The 22798-nt window shown below is 37.6% G+C and overlaps 1 protein-coding gene across 2 annotated transcripts; it reads left to right on the top strand.

The window, feature by feature from the left end:
• Nucleotides 1–72: 72 nt before the first annotated feature.
• Nucleotides 73–17386, top strand: slc6a4a (solute carrier family 6 member 4a). Of its 2 annotated transcripts, none has more exons than XM_077722376.1 (14): nt 73–1847; nt 6353–7142; nt 9021–9155; nt 9522–9744; nt 10948–11086; nt 11401–11535; nt 11790–11893; nt 12015–12142; nt 12341–12453; nt 13538–13669; nt 14343–14442; nt 14543–14643; nt 14880–15047; nt 15868–17386. In XM_077722376.1, exons 2-14 carry the CDS (start codon nt 6662–6664, stop codon nt 15940–15942), a joined length of 2034 nt encoding a protein of 677 aa, XP_077578502.1. In that variant the 5' UTR covers nt 73–1847; nt 6353–6661; the 3' UTR covers nt 15943–17386. The 2 variants fall into 2 exon arrangements, with proteins under 2 accessions (XP_077578502.1, XP_077578501.1); XM_077722375.1 differs by lacking the exon at nt 73–1847 and adding an exon at nt 5229–5379.
• The last annotated feature ends 5412 nt before the right edge of the window (nt 17387–22798 follow it).

The raw sequence follows: 22798 nt of genomic DNA, 5'->3' as shown, positions 1-22798 counted from the left end.
GCACGCTCACTATGGCTGGACTCCTTTAAAATGACAGCATTTGACAGTGTAACTTTTGAGTAGTTATAGACTCCTTATATACAGTGTACAATTTAGTCAATACATTCAAATGTGTATTGTCTGACATTATTTGAGTATGATGCTGAACTTTATGACAGTAACATGTAGGGCCATAACACAAAAAAACAATTAGAAACTAACAAAACAGACGGAAGAAATATCGACACAAATGCCTTTGGCTCCAAAGTTTAAGGAGAAATCCTATTAAAACTGCATCCAGCTTAGAGAGGGCCGAATCGCTGTCATTTTCAGGTACATAAATTCTGCAAATTGTTTAAGTCCCATTTCTAAGCAAAGCAAAACTGCAACATACCGCTACACTGGCAAACTTGTCGGATATCTTGGCAATATAACTTGATGCTATGATTATACGGCACAGTGAATCACCTCGTAAGAGAAACTGGAGTGTGAACAGTTCAAAATTTGCTAAGTATTATTAATTACATTTTTTTTTTGCATTTAAAAAACGTCCATTACTCATTCACTCATGTTGACCCCCAACTCTCATTTATTGGCTTTTTTGTTAAATCTATAGAGTTGGGAATGCTAACCTGTGACTCCCTGACCTCCTATCCTATCTTTTATTTTTTTGTGTGTATTAATCACGTGGATGTTCCTGAGGCTAATTGAACCTGATTTGCTCATGCTGTGCCAACATCCAATAGAAAATCAAGGCATTTGTAATAGCCTTTTTTAGAACTGTAAAATAAGTGGCAATTGTTGTTGCTTTACTGGGTCCTAAAAGTGTTGAAAAAAGGTTATGATGGACTTAACTTGAAGTCATTGTGTTCTTTGAATCGCAAATACATTGCAATGTCTTGGATAAAAAAAATATTATTTTTTAAAGATTACTTGTGTTTTGTGTCCTTTCAAGTTATTACTTGAAGGGTGAAAATATGATAAATAGTTCTCTATCTTAAATGTATTGATTTAAAATCCTCCTCGCTAATTGTACTTGCATAATTCTCTGTTCACAGCCATTAAGGAAGAACGTGCCAAGAACAAAAATGTCTAGGGCAATGCTCATGCAATATTGTAGTGTATTTTTACCTTGTTTATATCCCCCACGTCCTGTTGTCCTCATAAAAGCCAAAATTGGAAATAAATTAGTAATTGGAGTCAATAAGCGAATGAAGCAGTACATTTGGTTATACTTATTAGAGCAATCTTGGCAGAAACTGGTCTTCAAGCGCTCTTTCAAATACCAATTTCCAGCTATGTCCTCATAAATTTTGATTGTATCTATTTTCCACTGATTTTTTTTAGGAATTTGATTTATTTCAAATTAATTATTTTTGGGTAGCAAGAGCTCAGTCACAGGACTTCAGAATGGTCAGTTGGAGTCCTTCTAGAATACCTACTGTGTTTGGAATTTTTTCATCTGGATTAGACCACTTGGAATTAGCTCTTTTATCTTAATGCCCCCTCTGATATTTCTATGTCTTTGTATGTTTCTGCTATATATGCGCAGTAGGTAGTATTTAGAGGTAATAATAATGCATGATCTGTGAATAAGTACCAAGACTGCTGATAAAAGCAGAATTTTATGGATGAAAATTAGTTATTTGTTCCCACTGTTAATGTTGGCGCAGGGGGGAAAAATCATTGTTAAATTCCTTTTGTCTTCTTGTTTTTCTTCATGTTTTGTGTTTGCATGTGCGCATGCCTGCGCGTGGATTTGTGTGCGTTGCAATGAGGATTAACCTAGTGCTTCAGTTGATGCTGATTGGAATGACGTTTCACACATTTGCAAAGACTGGACTTGAAGGAGAAGGAGCGACTGCTAAGTGAGTCTACTTTTATTTCATGTCAGTGTCACATTTGCCTTATTAGACACATGTATTAAGTGTATAAAAACTAGTCTCAGTAGACTGATTATACTCCTTCACTTGGCATTGTGCCTGTTGGCTAGTTGTAAGTGTCTGTAAATGGGTTAGTTAGGCAAGGCCACAGACAACCTGTGACCTGTAATCGCTTGCCTACTAAAATGCATGACACTGTCCCGCTCTGTTGAACTACATTTGGTTCTCGATGTCCACATCCATTCATGTTTTTGCTTTGTCTGTCTTAGAAAATATCCATTAGAAAGTCTTGAATTGCCTTTTCTAAAGCTCTGCATATTTGGGGAATGTTTGAGCATGTGTATTTATGCCTGAACCCATGCAAAGCTCAATTGTGTGTGATTTGGTTCAGACTAGGTGTTAATAACAAATTGGACTTGAGATGACCTCATGCTTTATGCCCTGCTTAAAAACCAAAGGTATAAACAAACAACACCTTTTTAACTGCCACATTCTTGCAAATAAAAAACAATACATTTTTTGTAACCTTCTTAAGAAGTACATTCATATTTACAAAGAAATTACTTAAATATTGAAGCTTACTTGTGTAAAGCCAATTAGATGAAAAATGTACATGAATAATGATTTGATTCCTAATTTAAAGCCTTCATTAATCATAAATCATATATTAGAGGACTGCATCACTGGTCAAAGTACAACTTTCAAAAGACTGAATATTTTTTTGCTACGATGTACATACTGTTGACTACTAATTTGTGGAATCTACAATTTGCTGGTAGTTTTTTGTTTGTGTGTGTGTGTGTTTTCCCCCTGCATAGTTCGAAATTATACAGCCAAAATAATTATAAAATAATTAGTGTAATTCTTGTATTATAAAGGCCAGGTGAACACAAAGTACACCTAATTGTCTGGGTTGCCACTATTTAGTAGGCTGCGTAAACTAACATTGCTACCATGTTCAGTCAGAATTGACAATGACAAGAACCAAAAGAGGGCAGCCCGACGGCTGAGTGGTTAGTGCATCGGCCTCATCGCTCCGGGATCCTGGGTTCAGATACAGGTTGGGTCACCTGTGTGGAGTTTGCATGTTCTCCCCGTGCTTGCGTGGGTTTCTGCGAGTACTCTCGTTTCCTCCCACATTCCAAAAAAATGCATGTTAGGCTTATTGGACACTATAAATTGGCCCAAGGTATGAGTAAGTGTGAATGGTTGTCGATCTCCACTGGTTTCCCCCGCCTCTAGCCCAAAGTCAGCTGGAATAGGCTCCAGAACCCACGCGATCCGAGTTAGGATAAAGCGGTTCAGAAAATTAATGGGGGAAAAAAGAACCAAAAGAGCAAAATAAAATCATGTTCCGACTGTCAAATAAGTCAAGACAAATTCAGAAACAAAACAATGGTATGCCTTCAAAAAGTGGCTGCCAAATACTGTCCTACGAGCCTCAATTTGGACACAATTTGAGGCCCCAGTGTCGAGCTTTGATAGATTTTCAATAGGTTTTTGTTTGTTTGTTTATGAGACCAACTGCAGTTCATACTGAGAGGAGCTACTAAAGTATCTAGTATAAATGAGTGTGTAAGAAAGTAGTTCATCTCCTCAGAAAATAAGTGGAACAGGAAATTAATTCTGACCATGTCTTGACAACTCACAACAAACCTTTACTGAAATGGTATCCAGTTTCTAATCAGATCACTCCCTACCCGTAGACATTTTCCTCCCTCTAAATTTTTTGGTTTAGGCGTTGTCCTTAACTTGTCATCAATTGTTTACTATGTCAGCATTATGGGAGAATTAGTACTACTTGAGAGTAACAAAAAAAAAAAAACTATTCCGGAAAACAGTGAGAGTGCTGAAGTTTGATAAGCGTATCATCTTAACATAATAGGTTTAAGGGTGTAGTTTTGTTGACATGTGCTCTCAGCATATTGCAAAGCAGACACCACATGAGAACGTAGAAGGGTATGCTTCTAATTACAGGAGTTTTTGAATTTTCCAATTTAATACATAACTGCATTAGCCATGTAATCCACATATATATTCTGTGAGATTAGTATGTACTATGTACATGTGCTATAGATTGTTTTTCTTTGGGGTTTTTTATGGAGACTTATGAGGTGCATTACAGCTGTGTTTTCCTTTCTTTTTTTTCTAACTTCCTCAAGATTGGAAATAATTCATTTTGAACTCTGGGAGAAACAACATTTCAAAACTGCTTCTGTCTTCTTTTAGTGAGAAAGGGACCACTGGATCAGGCAATTCTCTGAAATCGTAAGGGTCAGGGGTAGGTCAGATGTGTAAAATGCTGCGTTAAAACTCAAAGTCACGATTAATTCGTACCGCACATTGACTGGGATGAAGAGGGCATATCTTCTAGATATCTCATCTCATTTTCTGAAACACTGCAAAATTTGCAATGTGAAATGGAATTACACCAAATCAGTATGGACCAATGGATTTTAGTCCAGACCCAAGAAAGTAAACTAATGACTTTCCACTTACGAATTCATCCTTACAGTCATCCCTCCCCACTTCACGGCCTAAATTTTCGAGGCTTCACTGCATCATGATATTTTCTAAAAAGTATCCAAAATCAAAAAAATGTTCATAAAAATTTGAAAATCCAAACAGAAACTCTCAGGCTCAAAAAAGCCCCAAAGAAGAAACAGAAAAGACCATAATTTTCAAGATGGACAAATTTGTGGCTGAAATAGTTCATCCATTATTATAATGGATTTTTGCTTGAGGAGGTTCATCACTCATTCATCGATAAGGTCATAAAACTGGCTCGTTTGGTAGCCACAGAAGTATTCTCAGACATGATGATAAAACTGTGCTCGAGAGCTACTCAACCTTCCAAGCTGATGAGAATCTCGTCGAAATTAACAGAGAGAGCCGACATTATCCTTGAAAATTGAGGGAAGACTGTAAATCTCTTTTGCCCTCTTCACACTAGACATTAATTGTGTTCCGAATGATTTGACTGAACCTAAAACTTGATTTTTCGGGGTTTCTTTGATGTGAATTCATCAACTAGATTTGTTATATTAATCAAAAAAACGATTACCCAATGTTAGACTGGATGCAGTGACACTTTACTTTAATGCCCTCTCCAAACCCAGTCATGGAGCATACAGTCTAGACCACAAACCTGACATGAAAATGAGGGATAATATTCTAGATAACTGTTAATATTATTGAACAGAAATTGGGATAATGGCTTTCTTGTGCCCTCAAATAGATTGCACCATAGGCAGTCGCGCACATTGACCATAGCAAAATCCGACCCTGCCTGTGTCTGTGCTGCTGTTTGCCTCTCTGCATGAGTTTGCGTGTGTACGCATGCTGGTGAGATTGTGAGGGAGGGGGTAAGACAGAAAAGGAGAGAGGTTCAAGAGCTCAATGGGCAGACGTGCTGTCCCAATGTACTAGTCAAAGCTGCTTGATACCTGGGCAAGGATTTTCCCAATTTTTTTTTTTTGCTGACACTTTTGTCTTTTGACAAACTATCACTCAACAGGTAATGTCCGTGTGTTAAAGATAGTTAATTATTCATAGAATTCCAGTAATGGGGGAGCATTTTTGAGTTTTTGCCTTTCCTCTACTATACTACTTTGGAACTTTTAATTTAAATATATGATTTCATGTTAAGTCAGTTTGTTCTTTATCATTTTTTGGCAAATTAGTGAATATTGTATGTGAGGTAGATATTGCAGAAAAAGTGAATGTTTCTTACTTTGTCTTATGGACTGAAATGCTTTATTTTGGTCATTGTGTTTTTAGATGAAGTTAAATTATGGTTGATGAAAGAAAAAAATGAGAACTGTTTGTAGTCAGAGCACAGTGGTGCAGCTAAAATAATGTTAATTTTGTCTAATTGAAATAAGCCATTACCAATTTGTACAAGAATTTACAAAGGTATAATCAATCTACTAAAGCAATGATGCATTTTTTATGTAAATGTGAATCAAGAATGCAATTGTCCTTAGAAAGAAATATTATTTTGAATATATCATTAGTCTCTGTCTAAGCATTGTTAGTTTGCTTTGAAATAGTCTCTGAATGTTTTTATTTCTTTTCACCACTTCTCTTTGCCTGCGGTCTGTTTTGTGTTCTCTCACAAAAAAACATGCATTTGAAAACATTGTTTACTCAATTTCAAGGTTTCTTTACCTTTTTTCCTTATATTTACAGTACAATCCTATTGATAAGAGAGGTTTTATAGTTTGCCTTAGTGGTTGGACAGTTATTCTTCTCCTGGAACTTAAGCTTTAAATCAGATAAAAATCAAAAGAAAGTTATGCAACTCAGATTCATTCCTTTCGAAATTGGATACAAGTGGTATGTTAAGCGAATCAGTTTTTTGCCTGCCTCTATCTGTACTGCATGTATCAAAAGTTCAAAGTTAAAGCCAATGTTGTTTCAATCATTGCTTTTTATCGATGTTCTTGTGTCAATAGTTTAGTTTTCTTTTTCCTTTCTTCTTTTTACAGAAACTATTAACAACCCACCGACAAAGAAGAGCCCAAATACTCCTTTGTTCTCAGTCTTTGTCATTGCGCAAATTCATTGCCCCTCCATTTTCGTTCAAGTTCAATATCCTTATCCTTGCCTTGTTCTCATCTGTCCGAGAAGGACACTTAGCTACCTCACCGTTCCCAAACTCTTCTCACCTTCCTGTTCCCCATCTTTGTTCCCCTAATGGGCACCATAACAAACAGCAAGACCATCTTACTTACATCCACCTTTTCCCTGCCGTAACCGTCTCTCCAAAGCACAAACACTGCTAAAATTGTGATCTGATGGAGACAACAAATCTGACCATGACAAGCACTTTGACAAAGGACAAATGTGTGAGTGAGATCGATTCCGAGAGAGGCAAGGAGTGTCAGGAAGTCAAAACAGAAGAGGAGAGCATGCAGGACGAAAACTCTCGACTGATGCTAACTGATGGTCTTGCGGAGAGAGGAGCCAAAAGCCTGAGCCCGCTTTCGGGGCAGCAGGTGTCCAATGGCTTCACCACGCCCAGCAGTCAAAACTCCAAAGAGGGAGAAGGGCTCTCTGCAACTTACTCTGCAAGTTCAGCCTCTGGACCCGTAGGCAGCTCCGGGTCTACGGCACAGCTAGGAGGCCTCAGAACTCTGATGGTCCAACAAACCAGCTTGGAGCGGCCCAGGGAAACATGGAGCAAGAAGATGGACTTCTTGCTCTCTGTGATTGGCTACGCAGTGGACCTGGGCAATGTGTGGCGTTTCCCATACATTTGCTACCAAAATGGAGGAGGTAAGCCATTAGATAAGTGGGAAGGGGAGTCCATTTTTTTTTAATGTTTTTTATTCTTTTTTTTTTGCACAAACATAAGAGTAAATCTAAATAGATTAACGATCTATTTTTTAGGCCCCTCAAATTATTCTGAAGAAACACAAAATCCTGAGTAGAAATTTATAACAGGTTACTTATCTATGCAGCTAAAAAAAAGAATATATCATTGCAGTGCTGAACACATTTATTACTACTCTCAATGGAAGGTTACCCCGCACATGCCTTAGAATCTAAGACTTTAAAACTTTAAAAAAAATTCCGAATAAAGTCCATCTAAGGCTTAGATGGACTTTATTCGGAATTTTTTTTAAAGTTTTTTTTTTTAAAGCTAATGTGTTGAAACTGTTTAAAACAACTTCTATTTTACAGGCCTTATATAATTGTTGTTGGTTATGAAATTCCATGGTTTAGATTTTATAGCAGAAATGATTCAAAAGTTATTTCAAATTAAAATTAGAAAATTATCTTCAATTTCTTTGCCTAACATAGAACAATGCATTCATTGTTGAATGTTATGCATGATCGATTCTTGATTTTTTTTGGGTGACTTTGGTATGCAAAGCAAATTGGGCTAAAATCTATGAGCATGGTCAGAGTTCATTGTTTAAAACCACTATAGCTACACACTTTTAGTATAGTTAAAATTAATCGATTCTACCCGTGTGTCACAAAATTCTTAGCTCCCAGACACAGCCTTGCATTTCTACTTTTATTGAATCTGTAATAATAAAATCCATGCAATTTCCTGTTTTGCTCGGCTGTGTATGTGTGGCATTGAGATGGGCTCAAGGAGACACTCAATAGAGGCAACGGTATTAATTGTGTGGGGTTTTGTTTTATTGGAATGGCCTCAGTCTCCTGCTTGCTTAATAACCTGTTGCTTGGGCAGGTGCTCAATCAACTCTTATCTTTGTCAAAGAAAAATAAAAGACACACAAATCAGCGCACATTCACATAAGGTAAACTGATGATCTGATAAGGGTATGAGCAGTGAGATGTGATGCCAATAGCCCCATGTTAGACTGTTTTGTGGTCCTTTTGCTACCTTTTCATCCTTCTTTGTATTTTCTCTAGCACTTGTGCTCAAAAGTGGTCTGGGGGTATTTCCCAGCTCCCTTTGTGCAAAAGAAAGGACATTTGCTTCAGACAGTCATATTCATATTCATCTAAAAAATCTGAAGAAATCTGATAAAAACCTGCCAAGCGGATAAATTATATGCACACAAGATTTCAGTACTAATCTCTAAAATTCCATATTTATTAAGTTGGCTAAGACCAGTTCCATGTGTGTGATTCCATATAATGTACTTAAACTTCTATGATTTAATGGGATCCAATAGAAAACCTGCACTGGTACATTGAGTGCAGGTTCATTTTCTACTTTATGTTGTCATAAATGTGTGTGAAAAATAATTTATAGAATTCTGACATGGTGACAACTTCAATATGAAGTCAGCCTTTAAACTATAGTTATGTCGAAGAGCCTAAAATATAATTTGATGGATTGTCATGATGTTGTGCTTTTGGTATATTGGCAGTCTTGGAAAAATATTTCATATTCATATTTGACTAGTGTTGTGTATGTGTAAAATCAGCTTTTGTCATACAAGTATGAATATGTCATAAATAAATGTCATAAATGTGTCTGGCCTGGGAAGACGAACTTGTGGAGAAGCACTATACAATTTCGTCATACGCTGCTGAGGGTATGATGACTACTAGGCTTTTTGTCAAGTCAATGATGACGACAATGCCTATGTCTGATTTTCATTTTTCATTACTATTCTCTGTGTTTTTTGTCTGCTCTAATGTAATACATTCTCTATGTCCTCACTTCAGGTGCCTTTTTGCTTCCCTACCTATTAATGGCGATCTTTGGAGGTGTGCCACTCTTCTACATGGAGCTTGCTCTTGGCCAGTTCCACCGTAATGGTTGCATCTCCATTTGGAAGCACATCTGCCCTATCTTCAAAGGTAAGGGAAATGGAAAAATGTGTTTTGAAAGTGCTTAACAGGGGTGGGTTAGGTGTGGAGACAACGGCATAAGATAATTGGCTGGAAGAGGGAAAAACTGGAAGAGAAGCATAGGTGTCAATCTCTGTAAGTTCCTTTAACCTCCCAAGTCATCAGCTCTAAATCCTTCTTGAACATTTATAGTGATGTTCTGACTGTTATGGAAATTGTCACATTTTCACGCCAGGTTGAGGCTGTTTGGAAATTGGTTCATATCTAGATTGTTGAAACTGAGAAATGTCAGCCGCTTGAGCAGCCGGTTTGAAAGGGCCACTTATCTGATACACAAAAAAAGGTTCTAACAGCTATTTGGTTTTCTCCATCCAGGTATAGGCTTTGCTATCTGCATCATAGCCCTCTACATTGCCTTCTATTACAACACCATCATGGCCTGGGCATTGTACTATCTGTTGTCGTCGTTCCAGTCCACCCTTCCTTGGACCACCTGCTTCAACAGTTGGAACACGGGCAACTGTCACAGCTACATGTCCACCGACCACAATATTTCTTGGTCCAACTCTTCCACCTCCCCTGCTGAGGAGTTCTATACGTAAGTGCATGTAAGTGGGATGTGAAATCTGAAAGGAGATTTGACAGGAGGGTTTCTGTAGTGGTGGATAGCGACAACAATGGGATGAGATTCAAAATGTATCAAATGGATTTCATCATCTAAATTCAACAACTGATATTCACACAACACATTATGGCATTCTTTATAAGCAATGAGTTATCCCTACTTTCCATTTCAACCTCCTCCCATTTGCCATTATTGATTGAATTGTTGCAGTTGGAGACTACCAATATTCATTCATTCATTCGTTTTCTGAACTACTTTAGTCACGGGGGTGCTGGAGCAGTCCAGAGCCTGGGGGGCATCCTTAAACAGTGGCCAGCCGATCGCAGGGCACAAGGAAACATACAACCATGGATACTCACTCTCATACCTCGGGGCAATTTAGAGTGTCCAATCAGCTTACCATGCACGTTTTTGGAACGTGGGAGGAAACCGGAGTACCCGGAGAATACTCACGCAGGCCTGGGGAGAACATGCAAACTCCACACAGGTGGACCGACCTGGATTTGAACCCAGGACCCCTGAGCCCGACATGTTAACCACGAGCTCCACCGCGCCACTATCAATATGAATTATTTTTGTAACATAATACACTACTTTTTTAACACTAATGAAGTTGAGCAGTTTATATTTCTGAAGACTAAATATTTGTTTTTTATTAAACCTCGGTGTACCAAATTTAGCAACTGCCCAGCATCGTCAGAAATACTAGTGTGGCCATGCAACCTACAATTTGTCTACTTAGCATGAAAACAAACCAAGTTGACCAAAGTGTGAGTCTGTCAAAATGCGTACCCTGCATCCACTATTATTCTTAGGTTTCATCTAAAAAAAAAATCTAATAAATGAAACCAAGATGGTCAATTATGTAACTGTACTCAAAATCATTAAACACGTGTTATGAGTTAAAACTTCATTTGCTCAATTGACAATGTTATTGTTATTTTTCAATCAACAAGCACTATTGTATAACTCAACAGATGGAATCTTTCACCCTTCTAGATTGGCCACAGGGACATTATTTGTATGTTTAAATGTCTCTCATCTCCAATGAATGTGATTACGTATATCTTCTCTGTCCCCTGAATCCATTTTGTCTGTATTCTGTCTATCATGGCATTCTCCTTACTTTTGCACCTTTTTATCTACCTCCCAACATCCTCACACCCTTGGCTCTAGTCGACACGTCTTGCAAGTCCACCGCTCTGCAGGTCTACATCAGCTGGGTTCCATCAGCTGGCAGCTGGCTCTCTGTTTGCTCTTCATATTTACCATTGTCTACTTTAGCATCTGGAAGGGAGTCAAGACATCTGGAAAGGTAACCAGGCTAATGGGTAGGGCGTGTTGCTCAGAAAGGATGGATAGATTGAGGAGACTGGGCATCACATATATGATCATTATTCATCAATGCTGTTGGAGAAGTTGGTTAGACAGGAATGTTGTGTGTGGTTCACCAGTTAACCCAATGATACGAGAAAACTGATCTAAGAGTCTTCATTTCTATTCAATTCCATCTCAATATTCTAACCTCAAACCTCTTTACATGCTCATCACACACAAATATTATAAAAATAGCAATGTATTATTTTAAAAACAACATCAAATAAGAACTTGATGTCATATTTGTTGTAGGTGGTCTGGGTAACAGCAACCTTCCCTTATTTGGTCCTCTTGGTGCTTCTCATCCGTGGGGCCACTCTACCCGGTGCCTGGAGGGGAGTGGTCTTCTATCTCAAGCCTGATTGGGAGAAACTTCTCAGCACCACAGTAAGAACAGTACAGCTTTGTCTTAATCAGTACGTATATGGCAAAAAAACTGATCATTTCAGACTGATGCGTCAGAAAATATGGCGTGAAAAATATGAATTTATTCCCATGACTCTTCCATTTCTATTAAAACAGAGCATAAATGACATAAACACTCATTTGGCAATGAAAAAAACTTTGCTAAAATGATCTTTGATGCCTGAGCTTTTACTTTCCATAAACTTCTCTTATGTATTCCTTTTGTCCTATACAAGGTGTGGATCGATGCCGCAGCCCAGATATTCTTCTCTCTGGGTCCGGGTTTTGGGGTTCTCCTTGCCTTTGCCAGCTACAATCCATTCCACAACAACTGCTATAAGTAAGTTAATATGGAAAGACTGATGGCACAAGCCAAAAGTTGAAACAACATCTTTCCGATTAGACTCAAAACACGTGTCACAACCTCTCCAAAATTCAACTCTCTTCTCTTTTCATTTTAGAGACGCTTTGCTGACCAGCTCAGTGAACTGTCTCACCAGTTTTTTGTCCGGATTTGTGATTTTTACTGTACTTGGCTACATGGCTGAAATGAGACAGCAGGATGTAGATGCTGTTGCCAAGGATGCCGGTAAGAAATTTCACTAACGAAAGACATTCGCTATCCAATATCACAAGGTTTGGAAAAGAAATGTTTCTTAATGGCCTACGCTTTTCCGCCAAATTAATTTAGTGAAAGGTCAAAACATCGCTACTGCACAACAGACCGTGCTTTCAATGAATTACAGCAAACTACCTAAACCCGCTTGTCTATTTTTTTTCTGTCAAGGACCCAGTCTGCTTTTCATCATTTATGCAGAAGCCATTGCAAACATGCCTGCTGCAACCTTCTTTGCAATCATCTTCTTCCTCATGATCATTATGTTGGGTCTGGACAGTACAGTAAGTCAACTCATTGTTCACATGAGTCAATGTTCTTTGTGATGAATGTGTCAGTCCTTCATTACTCCCCTCTGTAAACACAAAATGTATTTTATATCGGCCAAGCCGCACTGTTTTTACAATCAACATTTTCTGTATTACTTCTGCTGGCTGTGGCCTTTATATCACGGCAGTGATCTTTTCCCAATAACCCAGTGTTCATCTGTGGCTGATAATCCAGTTTCAGAGACCTGTGGAACTTATATTGCATGCTGATAATCAGTGTGTAATCTAAATCAGGGGTGTTTTTCTGCTCCTTTTCATGACTGAGGATATTGCTACACGATGTGTTGTTTGGTGCAATGTAGGCATAGATTATGCTCACAATTTAAGGAATTTTCCAATGCTTTTAAGCCTTTGGCTCTGAATTTGACACATTATTTTTTAGCCTCCAAAGATAGATTTACCCACTGTTATTACAGTTGTACTATACAGACATGGGTGCTACAATGTTGCTGTGAAGCAGTGTATGTTAATTCATAAATAGTCTAGTTTTATAATAAATCCCTTCTTTATTAAGAAAGCAAGTTGGACTGAAGCAGGAATATTCTTTGCTATAAAATAATTTAGTTTTGATTACATGTAAATTATCCTCAGTCTAATATATCATAATTTTAAAGCAGGTCAAAGACTTCATACTGCGAAATATTCTAACAATTCAGGCAGTTAAAGGTATATTGATACAGCATAATGGTTGTTATGATTGTGGATTTAACGCTTAACACAGCATGGTGCCCTAGTGGTTAGCAGGAGCACATTGGCCTCACGATCCAATATGCTCAGGTTCAAGTCCTGGCTCATCCCATGGTTGCAAGGTTTTTCCCAAACTTTTGTCTCTATTACAAACATATCAATGTTAGGTTAACTGAATACTTTGTAATTGTCTGTATTAGTGTCACATAATGTGATAGTGATGACGACCACCTGGCTTTTAAAAATCCACTATGAGCTGAATATATGGTTGGGTGGACTGATGAATAGAATTAGGGTAAATGATTGAATTAATATTTCCCTGTCGAATATAATTACTTGGTACTTTCTCCAGTTTGCTGGCTTGGAGGGGGTGATCACCGCCATGCTTGATGAGTTCCCCAATATCCTGGTTAAAAGACGGGAGTGTTTTGTCTTTGGCCTTGTTTGCATTTGCTACCTCGGGGCTCTCTCCACCCTCACTTATGTAAGTCAAAGATTTTATGCAAATATCACGATCAGATGGTTACCCTTTTATTATTCTTATCCTAAAAAAAAATGTTAACATGTTTTAAGGTCAAAACCACATTATTATATTGTCTCAAAAAAATCAATCATTCTGTTCCAATGGCAGAATGGTCTAAATATACTCTAACCTCAGACAGCTTAACTACACTGTTTGTACTTCTAAAGTAATATTCTGTCTGTGGTAGCACAAACCCTTGAGAGGAAAACATGTCTCAACTTTGGGACAATTTTGTCTGATTTTGTAAGATTGAATTTGCTTAAATTTGCATCTGTTTTCTCCATCAGCCGATATCTGGTAAAAACTATACTAGAGCTTGTTTAATTCCTATTCAATGAAGACAATTTCAGTGCTATTTTTGCAAATTCCAAGTATATGATAATGCTTTCCTGTGTGCCGCTGGTTCATTTTGCTAATGTAATTAGCTGCAGTTTGCAAGTAGACATGGCAATCAGACTGAAGTAGACGTTTTGTAATCCTAACCCTCAATTAAGGTAAGGGGGTAATTAACAGCCGGGCTGTACGACTACAATATGTTAGCATCATCATGTGTGGACAATGCCTGTTGCAAAAGACCAATTAAAAAGGGGAATTTTTCTTTTTTCTTTTTTTTCTGATTTTTGGCTTGGACCAGGGAGGAGCTTTTGTGGTGAAGTTGTTTGAGGAATACGCTACGGGCCCTGCAGTTATCACCGTGGTTCTGCTTGAAGTCATCGCAGTTTCTTGGTTCTATGGTTAGTTGGGAAAAAAAAGAAAAATAATCATGTTACATGCCATATATGTTTTGTGCACAGATGACAGAATTGTTAATGTGTCTGTTTTATGTCTTTTCAGGTACCACCCGTTTCTGCAATGACATTCAGGTCATGCTTGGTTTCTACCCAGGATGCTTCTGGAGGATCTGCTGGGTCGCTATCTGCCCCAGCTTTCTGCTGGTAAGAAACTATCAAATGTCCCTCAACTCTTATTTCTCTTACTTTCCTGTCCAAGGCTTTTTAAACCTAACATTAGTCACTGAAGTAGCAATGAAAAACACAGATAAAACCTTAAGACATCATTTCAGAGTTTCTCATGTTACTTTTTCTTCATTGCGTTCACAGCAAAAGATCCCCACACACATTTCAAATTCAACTTTTTTTCTTGTTGTTTTTTTGTTTGTTTTTTTTAACAGTTTATCATCATCAGCTTTCTGGCCTTCCCTCCCGAGGTCAAGTTATTTGACTACCAGTATCCACCTTGGACCACTGCCCTTGGCTACAGTATCGGGGTGTCCTCGTTAATCTGTGTGCCTGTTTACATGGTCTACCACCTAATCAATACTAAGGGCACTTTTAAACAGGTATGTGCAAACATAATCACAGGATCAGTATAGCCAGAGTTTTACTAGTCCTCCTACAATTCTTCATGTACAAGTAATGCCAACATGTTTTGTGTGCACATGACTTACAATCAAAAGAAGCATTGACTAGGGATTACTGATAGAGGAGGGTCACTAATTCAGACTTCAAATACAGTTACGTAAGCAGGATATTACCTGACTACACAGTTTGGGAAGTGGAAGTCTTTTCATTTAGGCATACTATTCATTTAGGCATACTAACTCCTCACTTTGAGTAATCAAACACCTTCTACACTGTTAACGTGAAACAAATAAAAATACTTTCTGCTATCCATCAGTATCACTATCATTGTGATGAACTGTTGTTAGACCTCATTGTCCTGTATTGACACAACTGTCTAGGCAAGCGCTGAAGCTGAAACACACTGTCAACATGCTGCACAGTAAACATATAGTATACATAAAAGATACATGGAACTACTGGTAATAGCCAATTAACCAAGTTCAAAGTATTTCTCCAGTTTCAAGTCAATGAAAATATCTGTTTCTGATGAATTTTATTGTGATTTTGACAGTTGTATCATTATTTCTGCTGCCACGCTATGATACAGCTAACAGTTAAAATAGAAGAAAAATAAATAAACAAAAGAAACACACATGCCAGACATGTTTACATGACCAATATTCATTCAGGTCCATCTATGCTATGATAGTGATCACATCACGTAGAAATTGACTGTCAATTTCACTGACACCATGACTTTGAAATTTATCATATTTCCTTTCAAATAATCAGGTATAATCCCAAATGTCTTTGCAGCGTTTATCAAAGAGCATCACTCCGGAGCCTAGCAATGACCAACATAGAGGCTTCATTGTCACCAATGCAGTTTGACCTGAGACTCATGTGCCAATTCAACCTACTTGGAGCGCCCTCTTCTGGATTTCTAACCTTATAAAACACTTTTTGCCTCTTTTTATTTTCACTCGTCTTTGTGAATTCGAAATTTAAAGGCGTTGATGCGCTTAATTTAGGGGAAGAAACATTACTCAAATATTATTTGAATTCAGGTTGGTTGAGTTTGTCATTTTCTTTCTGTTATTCTACAATAATGCCTTTTTTCCTCCCTTCAGGTAGCACTTATTTTTTATGAAATTACCTTTGACACAGTCATTTTAACTGTACATAATATGTTCTGTCCAATTCAAGAATGGCCTATATGATTATCTATCTCTTCCCCTACTTTCATTGTTTCATTTTATTGACATACAGATAATTTATGCATTCTATAATGTAGAGAAATTCAGGTATTCTTTGTCTTACATCGTTGAAACCAAATATATATTTTTCTGCTCATATTTCATGTGACGTGACAGTATTGTGTTTCATTTGTGTTGAACTGTCAACACTGTGAAGCGGTGTGTGCTTGTGGGGCAGCATAGTTCCATTATGGGGTAGTTATTCCCCCAACCCAGAGGTTTTGAGTTCAATTCCCTACCCTTTTGACCTTGTCTAAGTGTCCTTGCGCAAAATATTCAACTGTGGCTCATAATACTGCATCATCAATAGGTGAATGAGGAAATAGTGTCAAAGCGCTTTGAGTACCATAAGGATAGAAAAGTGCTATACAAGTATAAGCCCATTTACTAAACCCATTGCTTGTGAATTTGTGTATTTGAGACAGAAGGACTATTACAATGGCCTTTCGAATAAAACGTGCATTTATTTTGTCAGTCATGTATATTCTCTCATGATATTCTGTAAATCATTTGAGATTTTGGTCATATTGCACAGCCTTCAGTAAAGAAACCAAATATGGACTTAACAACCATTACCAAGGTCAACATCTAAAAGTCCACTTACCTACTCTTGGAAAGAGAGACAAATCTAGACTTAAGACTTAAAATACGTCAAATACTGTACATTCACATGTATTCCTTTGTCAGTGATGCTGGTGTAAATCTATCCTGTGAAGACCTCTGTGTCCTGTTCCTCATGAATGTGTGAAAGTGTGTGTTCAGTTGTGTAGTTGTTTTGCACATGAGTGTGTATGAGAGTCTATGAGTAAGTAGGAGTGGTGAGCATGCTGTAATGTGTGTAGTATGTACTCAAAACGTGTATGTGTCAGTGTGCGCGAGAAAGAACGAGAGTAAGTGCAGGTAATCCACAGTATGAAGTCATTGTTGTCAAATTCCAAATGATCTAATGAAGGATATAATTCCCTCTAGTACCTCTCAAGCTTATAAATATATGTATGTCTATAATAGACCGTATTGACAATGCTACCTGTATCGAATAAAGCTATAGAAATATAAGAGAACCATCAGATAATAAATATAAAGAGAGAAAAAAAAACATGTCTTGGGTGATTCTTTATTTGCACGAACAAATAGGATCCACTGAAATAACTGTTTGTTTTTATTGGACTATTTAAGCAAGGTGCCTACTATATTTAGCGATATATTTGTGGTGAGAATTTGCACGGCGTCATACTGAGAGTGCTGTACTGGACTCTTTGTTAGTTGGCTCTCATGGAGCTACTAAAGAGAAAGAATTGAAACAGCCCAGTACGAGACTGGATATCTTGACAGCAAAACCACAAAAATAAATGGTTACATATGTGTAAACGTCCTTTTTGCCCAATGCAACAATCTGGAGCAAGCTTCTTTTAGTATAGTGTTTTATCTGCATATTGTTTTGCTGTTTTTAAAGTGTCAATTACATAACCCTAAAATATTTGTTCTTTTTCGGAGTCTGCAAGTCTATACAAAAAAATAGGGTCATAACAAGAAAGAGCTTAAAAACTTCTCTTCAAATGACAGTTTTTGATTAGGGCTGTTAGAGAGATCAACATACGGGATAAATAAAGTTCTGAGTGTCAGACTCGGGTTGGTTTGCAGGCCGCATTACCGTCAACTTGGTTTTCTGTGGGTAGGACCATTTTAGATTTAATATTTAGATTTTCTTTTAATAAATGGATTAAAAGAACTGGATTAAAAGCCCTGAATGTTCAGTTTTTTTTATAGATCTATAACCAGGTTTATTTTAGCTTTTTTTTTTTTAATATTTTTTGATTTTACAAAATGACTTTCAAACTAAAAACAGAAAAAATTGATTAAAAAATTACAATTATTGATTTAAAAGGGGGAAAATTAGGATATTTAATATACATCTATACTCTTCATTTTAATTTGATCTTAAAACAGAAAGTCGCCACTCATGATTTACTTTCCCGAGCCACACAAAATGATGCGGCGGGCCAGATTTGGTCCCCGAGCTGTCACTTTGACACATGTGTTCGAACCTAACCAGAGTATGCAAAAAGCCACTAAGGCTGTGGAAATTTAAAACCAACTTAGATGTTCCCTAAATATTTTCTTCTCACTGAACCCTCAAATGTGCAGTCGGCACTATCAGCAAACATTTTTGATTTAGCCTTCACCCTAAAAACAAACAAAACTAAATATGTTAACATAGTTTGTCTTTGTGTGTTGTGAGCTGCCAATATAGCTTTTGAGCATATAATGTTCCCTGTTCTGTTGCCATGACTGCTTATGGCTTCTCTGCTTATTTGTATTAGATTTAATATAAAGAAATCTACCTCCAAACCTATTCACACCTCAGTGTGTGTGTGTGCTTTTCCCATATATGCCTTTTTTATTGTGATCATTTCCTCTGAGCTCCCTACAACCGACTGACGGACACTTCCTGTGTTCTCGAGCCTGTCTAATCGCTGCAGATCTATATTAAACAGTGGAGCTGAGCCAGTGCATCCTGACTCCTCAGCTGTATCTCCCTAACAGGTTGCATCACAACCAAGACTCTACCATGACCTCCAGTCCATTTTCACCATGGATTGACCATCATTTTTACTTTTCAAGCCCTGCCATTTTGACTAGTTTTGGTCATACTTCCCTCACTGTGTTTTTTTTTTTAAAGAGAAGCTCAATTTGACATATCTTTCAACTCATTTTTAGGGACTTTTTTCCCAGTCCTGATCTGATAGACGACTTTCTCGGGCAGGATTTAAAATTCTGGCATTTACCTCTCTGACTTGCACCGTCTGTCCTTTCAGCTGATCTCCATTTTTTTTTCCTTTCCCACAACCCCATTCTGCTGATTCTCTGATACCGTCGCTGTCTCTGAAGAACAGGAAATGAAACATTTTCTTTCCCTCCCTAACCTCCAATCAGTTGCTGCTGTCCTTTATCGTACAGAAACATTGAATCTCTGCAATGGTTGTCTTTCACTCCACTAATGAACTCATTTTGTGAGGTGAGAGAATACCATCTTATCTTTGTTGAGGAGGTCTTCTGGGACACACAAACACATAGGTTTTTGGATCATATCATTGTTCCCAACATACACCGTATTTTTACGACTATAAGGCGCAATTAAACGTTTTAAATTGTCTCCAAAATAGACAGTGCGCCTTATAATCCAGTGCGCCTTAAATATGGAAAAAAACAGAAAACCAAAAATGTAAAACCACCACTGTCAGATATAAAAAAAAACACAAACGCCTAAACTGAAACAATACTGTTAAATATGCAGATGCCATCTTAGTTTACAAAATCTTCCATCATATACTCCTCCCCCACTGCAAGATTTTATACAAAAAAATCCAAAACATCAACAATGGCTGGCTCTAGAGGTGACTGTGTAGTGAGTGCTTCATACCTGGAAGTCAATAGCAATTACCGTATTTTCACGACTATAAGGCGCACTCAAAAGTCTTAAATTTTCTCCAAAATAGACAGTGCGCCATATAATACAGTGCGCCTTATATATGGAAAAATGTCATTCGTTGAGGGTGAGCCTTATAATGCGGTGCGCCTTATAGTCGTGAAAATACGGTACACAAAAGCAAAATCCTCATATTTTGTCCTCTTATTATGAAGTAAGATGCCAATTCACATATGTTTACATGTGATTTGTCTCCATTTACATATCATTAACACTGCCTGCACACTCACCCTGTCCTGTCACTCCCTAATCTGACCTACCTCCCTTCTTCCTAAGTCCATCCACTCCCCAAAATGGTGTTCTCTATGTAGTAGTAGTATGTATGTATTGTATATCTTCTACCCTGTGACTGGCTGTTCACCAAGAGGGTTCGCCCCTGGAGCTCATAGTTAGCTGGCATAGGCTCCAGCACCCCCCACAAGTCCTGAGAGGGTAAGCATTTCATGTATTATATGCTATTTAGCGGTCAGTACCATTTCTTGTATGCAAGTCCTTTTTCTCCAATAGTAAACATGTAATAAATTGAATTTTCCTTGTTCTCCAATATTAAATATGAAATAAATTGAATTATACTTTTGTTAAATGTGATTCTTTTCCGGTGGGACTTAATAACAGTGTTGTTTTTTCTTTAACAGCTGATGATTTCTTACAGTACATTGGCGAGAGGTCATTACAATACACCAGGGGTGGGAGAACCTATGGCTCGAGAGCCATATGTGGCTGTTTTGATTGGAGCAGATGACTCTCCCCTTATATGTGAGGTAAAATATACCAATAGGAGCATCACATCAACACTACCTCTAGCACCGCATTAATCCTCTTTTTTATTTATTAATTGACTCTATTGCATGCCTACTATGAATTATGTTGTCAAAATAATTCAGTGCATTTTTGTTAAAAGTGGCGCACTGACTGATTGGGCACCCCGTTCATTTTTGGGATTTTTTTTAGACTTTTAAGTGCCTCCTGTCTGACTAAATATGTGCCCCAATGAATCTGTACAGTTATTATCACTTAATAAGGGGAATTGCATTAATTAATAAGGAGAGAAAATGGCTGAGGTTGACAGGTATGATATATTGTACATTTCATTAAATCCACCAAGTCAAGAAAAGATTACAACAAGCTCACATCTCCCCCTATTGGCAGAAAAACAGCATGATTTTCTAATACAGTGTAAAAGCAGCCTGACCAAGACTTAACACTGGAGAGGACAGAAAATCCATGCATAAACAAGTCAGGGCATTACACTGATATTTATTTATTTACTTAATGAAAACAAGAAGAATTTGACCCAATTGTTTGTTTGTCTTAAAAACCACCCAAATTATTTTGCTCTTTATAATGCAATCCTTTACAATAGGTGATCAAGTGCAAATCGCCCATGACTAGGTCACACATTAATCTGCTGCAATCTCTATTACAGAGCAGAGCTTTAATTAGAAGAGGATTGTTTTACGTCTCACATCTTCTACGGTGAATTAAACTCCAGTCTAATCCTAATCTTGTTTTCTACAGCAGTGTCATTCTTCACAAGCAGCTTCTTTGTGGCTTATCTGTGTTATATCTACGTATATCTCTATATACGTCCATTTTGCCCACATTTATCTTCCAAAAAGATGACATATTGGGGCTACAATGTGGTTTCCATACTAAGTGATTCAGTCTGAAGAAGGCCAAAGATGGCCTCTTTGCTGTAGCACCCCCAATAATAGTAAAAGAGGACAGGGGGTCGGTTTCAGCAACCCTTTTATACCTTGCGCTTGTTATAAGTAAATCTTTGTTTATCTCTCATTCCCAAATGAAATCATCCATCACAGTCCATGGGATTAAAGAAACCCTGGTATTTGTTTTAAGATGTCCCATTGCTTCTGGTTATTATTTGTTTTGTCGTTACTGTATTACTAATAAAAAGAAAATGGAGGATGAGTGGGGGATTGGGAGGAAGCAGCAATGGAGGAAGGGTAAGGAGACACTGGCAATGACCCACATAATGTCGTGAATCAATTTTATTTCCCCCTCCCCCTTTGGTGTTTGCATTGAAATTTTTAATAAGTAAAGTAAGTAATAAGTAAATTGGTTGTCTTCTTTTAATGAAGCCTTAGAGGTGCTAGTGACTATTTTGGGTTGCTAAATAATTAAAACAGGATGATGTTTTAAAAAAATATTTTGTTTTTAAATCAAAAAAGATGGATAAACATTTTAAATGAGTAATAATTGCATTTTTAATGGTAAAAATCATTCATTCATTCATTTTCTGAACCACTTTGTTCTCATTAGGGGTGCTAGAGCCTATCCCAACTGAGGCGGGTGCTCCCCTAAATCGGTGGCCAGCCAATCACAGGGCACAAGGAGACAAACAACCATTCACACACACACCCATACCTAGGGGCAATTTAGAAAGTCCAATCAGCCTATCATGCTTGTTTTGGGAATGTGGGACGAAATCGGAGTACCCGGAGAAAACCCACGCATGCAAACTCCACCCTGATGTCCCGACCTGTAATTGAACCCACCAATTGTTAAAAGACAATTCTCAGGTCAAGTCATCTCTTGTACAAATTATAACAGACTTTACCATGCATACATAATTCATGTTCCTAATCAACCATGACCCAAATCATTTGATTTTCATAATATCATTTCATCGATTAGGGCGTGGTCACAAGCACCAAGATTCGATTTCAGACCACCTTCACACCCTTTTGACAGCTGGCTGCTTCGACGCATGCGCACAACTAATTGCTGAGCACAAAATCACGTCATTCGGAGGCATGCAAAGCGGTGGGAATGGTTTGATAATTTAATTTTCAAAACAAGAGCAAGTTTATTGTATGCCATATATAAAAAAAGATAGACTATTTTTTAACATTGAATTTCATGCAATAATACAAATGGAAAGAATATTTTATAATCATAACACATATAATACAATTCATTGAAACGATATCTAGCATGCATCTTGTTTTACAACGAAATATGCATCACCGGATGTTGCAAACAG

This window comes from Stigmatopora nigra, chromosome 8 (genome assembly GCF_051989575.1).
Source record: "Stigmatopora nigra isolate UIUO_SnigA chromosome 8, RoL_Snig_1.1, whole genome shotgun sequence".
NCBI lineage: Eukaryota > Metazoa > Chordata > Actinopteri > Syngnathiformes > Syngnathidae > Stigmatopora > Stigmatopora nigra.
The sequence above is the reverse complement of the archived record's forward strand: the minus strand, read 5'-3'. Positions and strand labels throughout refer to the sequence as shown.

Bases quoted from the DNA above. Each gene is read 5' to 3' on its own strand.
- slc6a4a (XM_077722376.1), top strand. From the start codon at position 6,662: ATGGAGACAACAAATCTGACCATGACAAGCACTTTGACAAAGGACAAA. The intron at 9,156-9,521 runs GTAAGGGAAATG...TTCTCCATCCAG, and splicing joins CATCTGCCCTATCTTCAAAG to GTATAGGCTTTGCTATCTGC. The intron at 11,087-11,400 runs GTAACCAGGCTA...TATTTGTTGTAG, and splicing joins GAGTCAAGACATCTGGAAAG to GTGGTCTGGGTAACAGCAAC.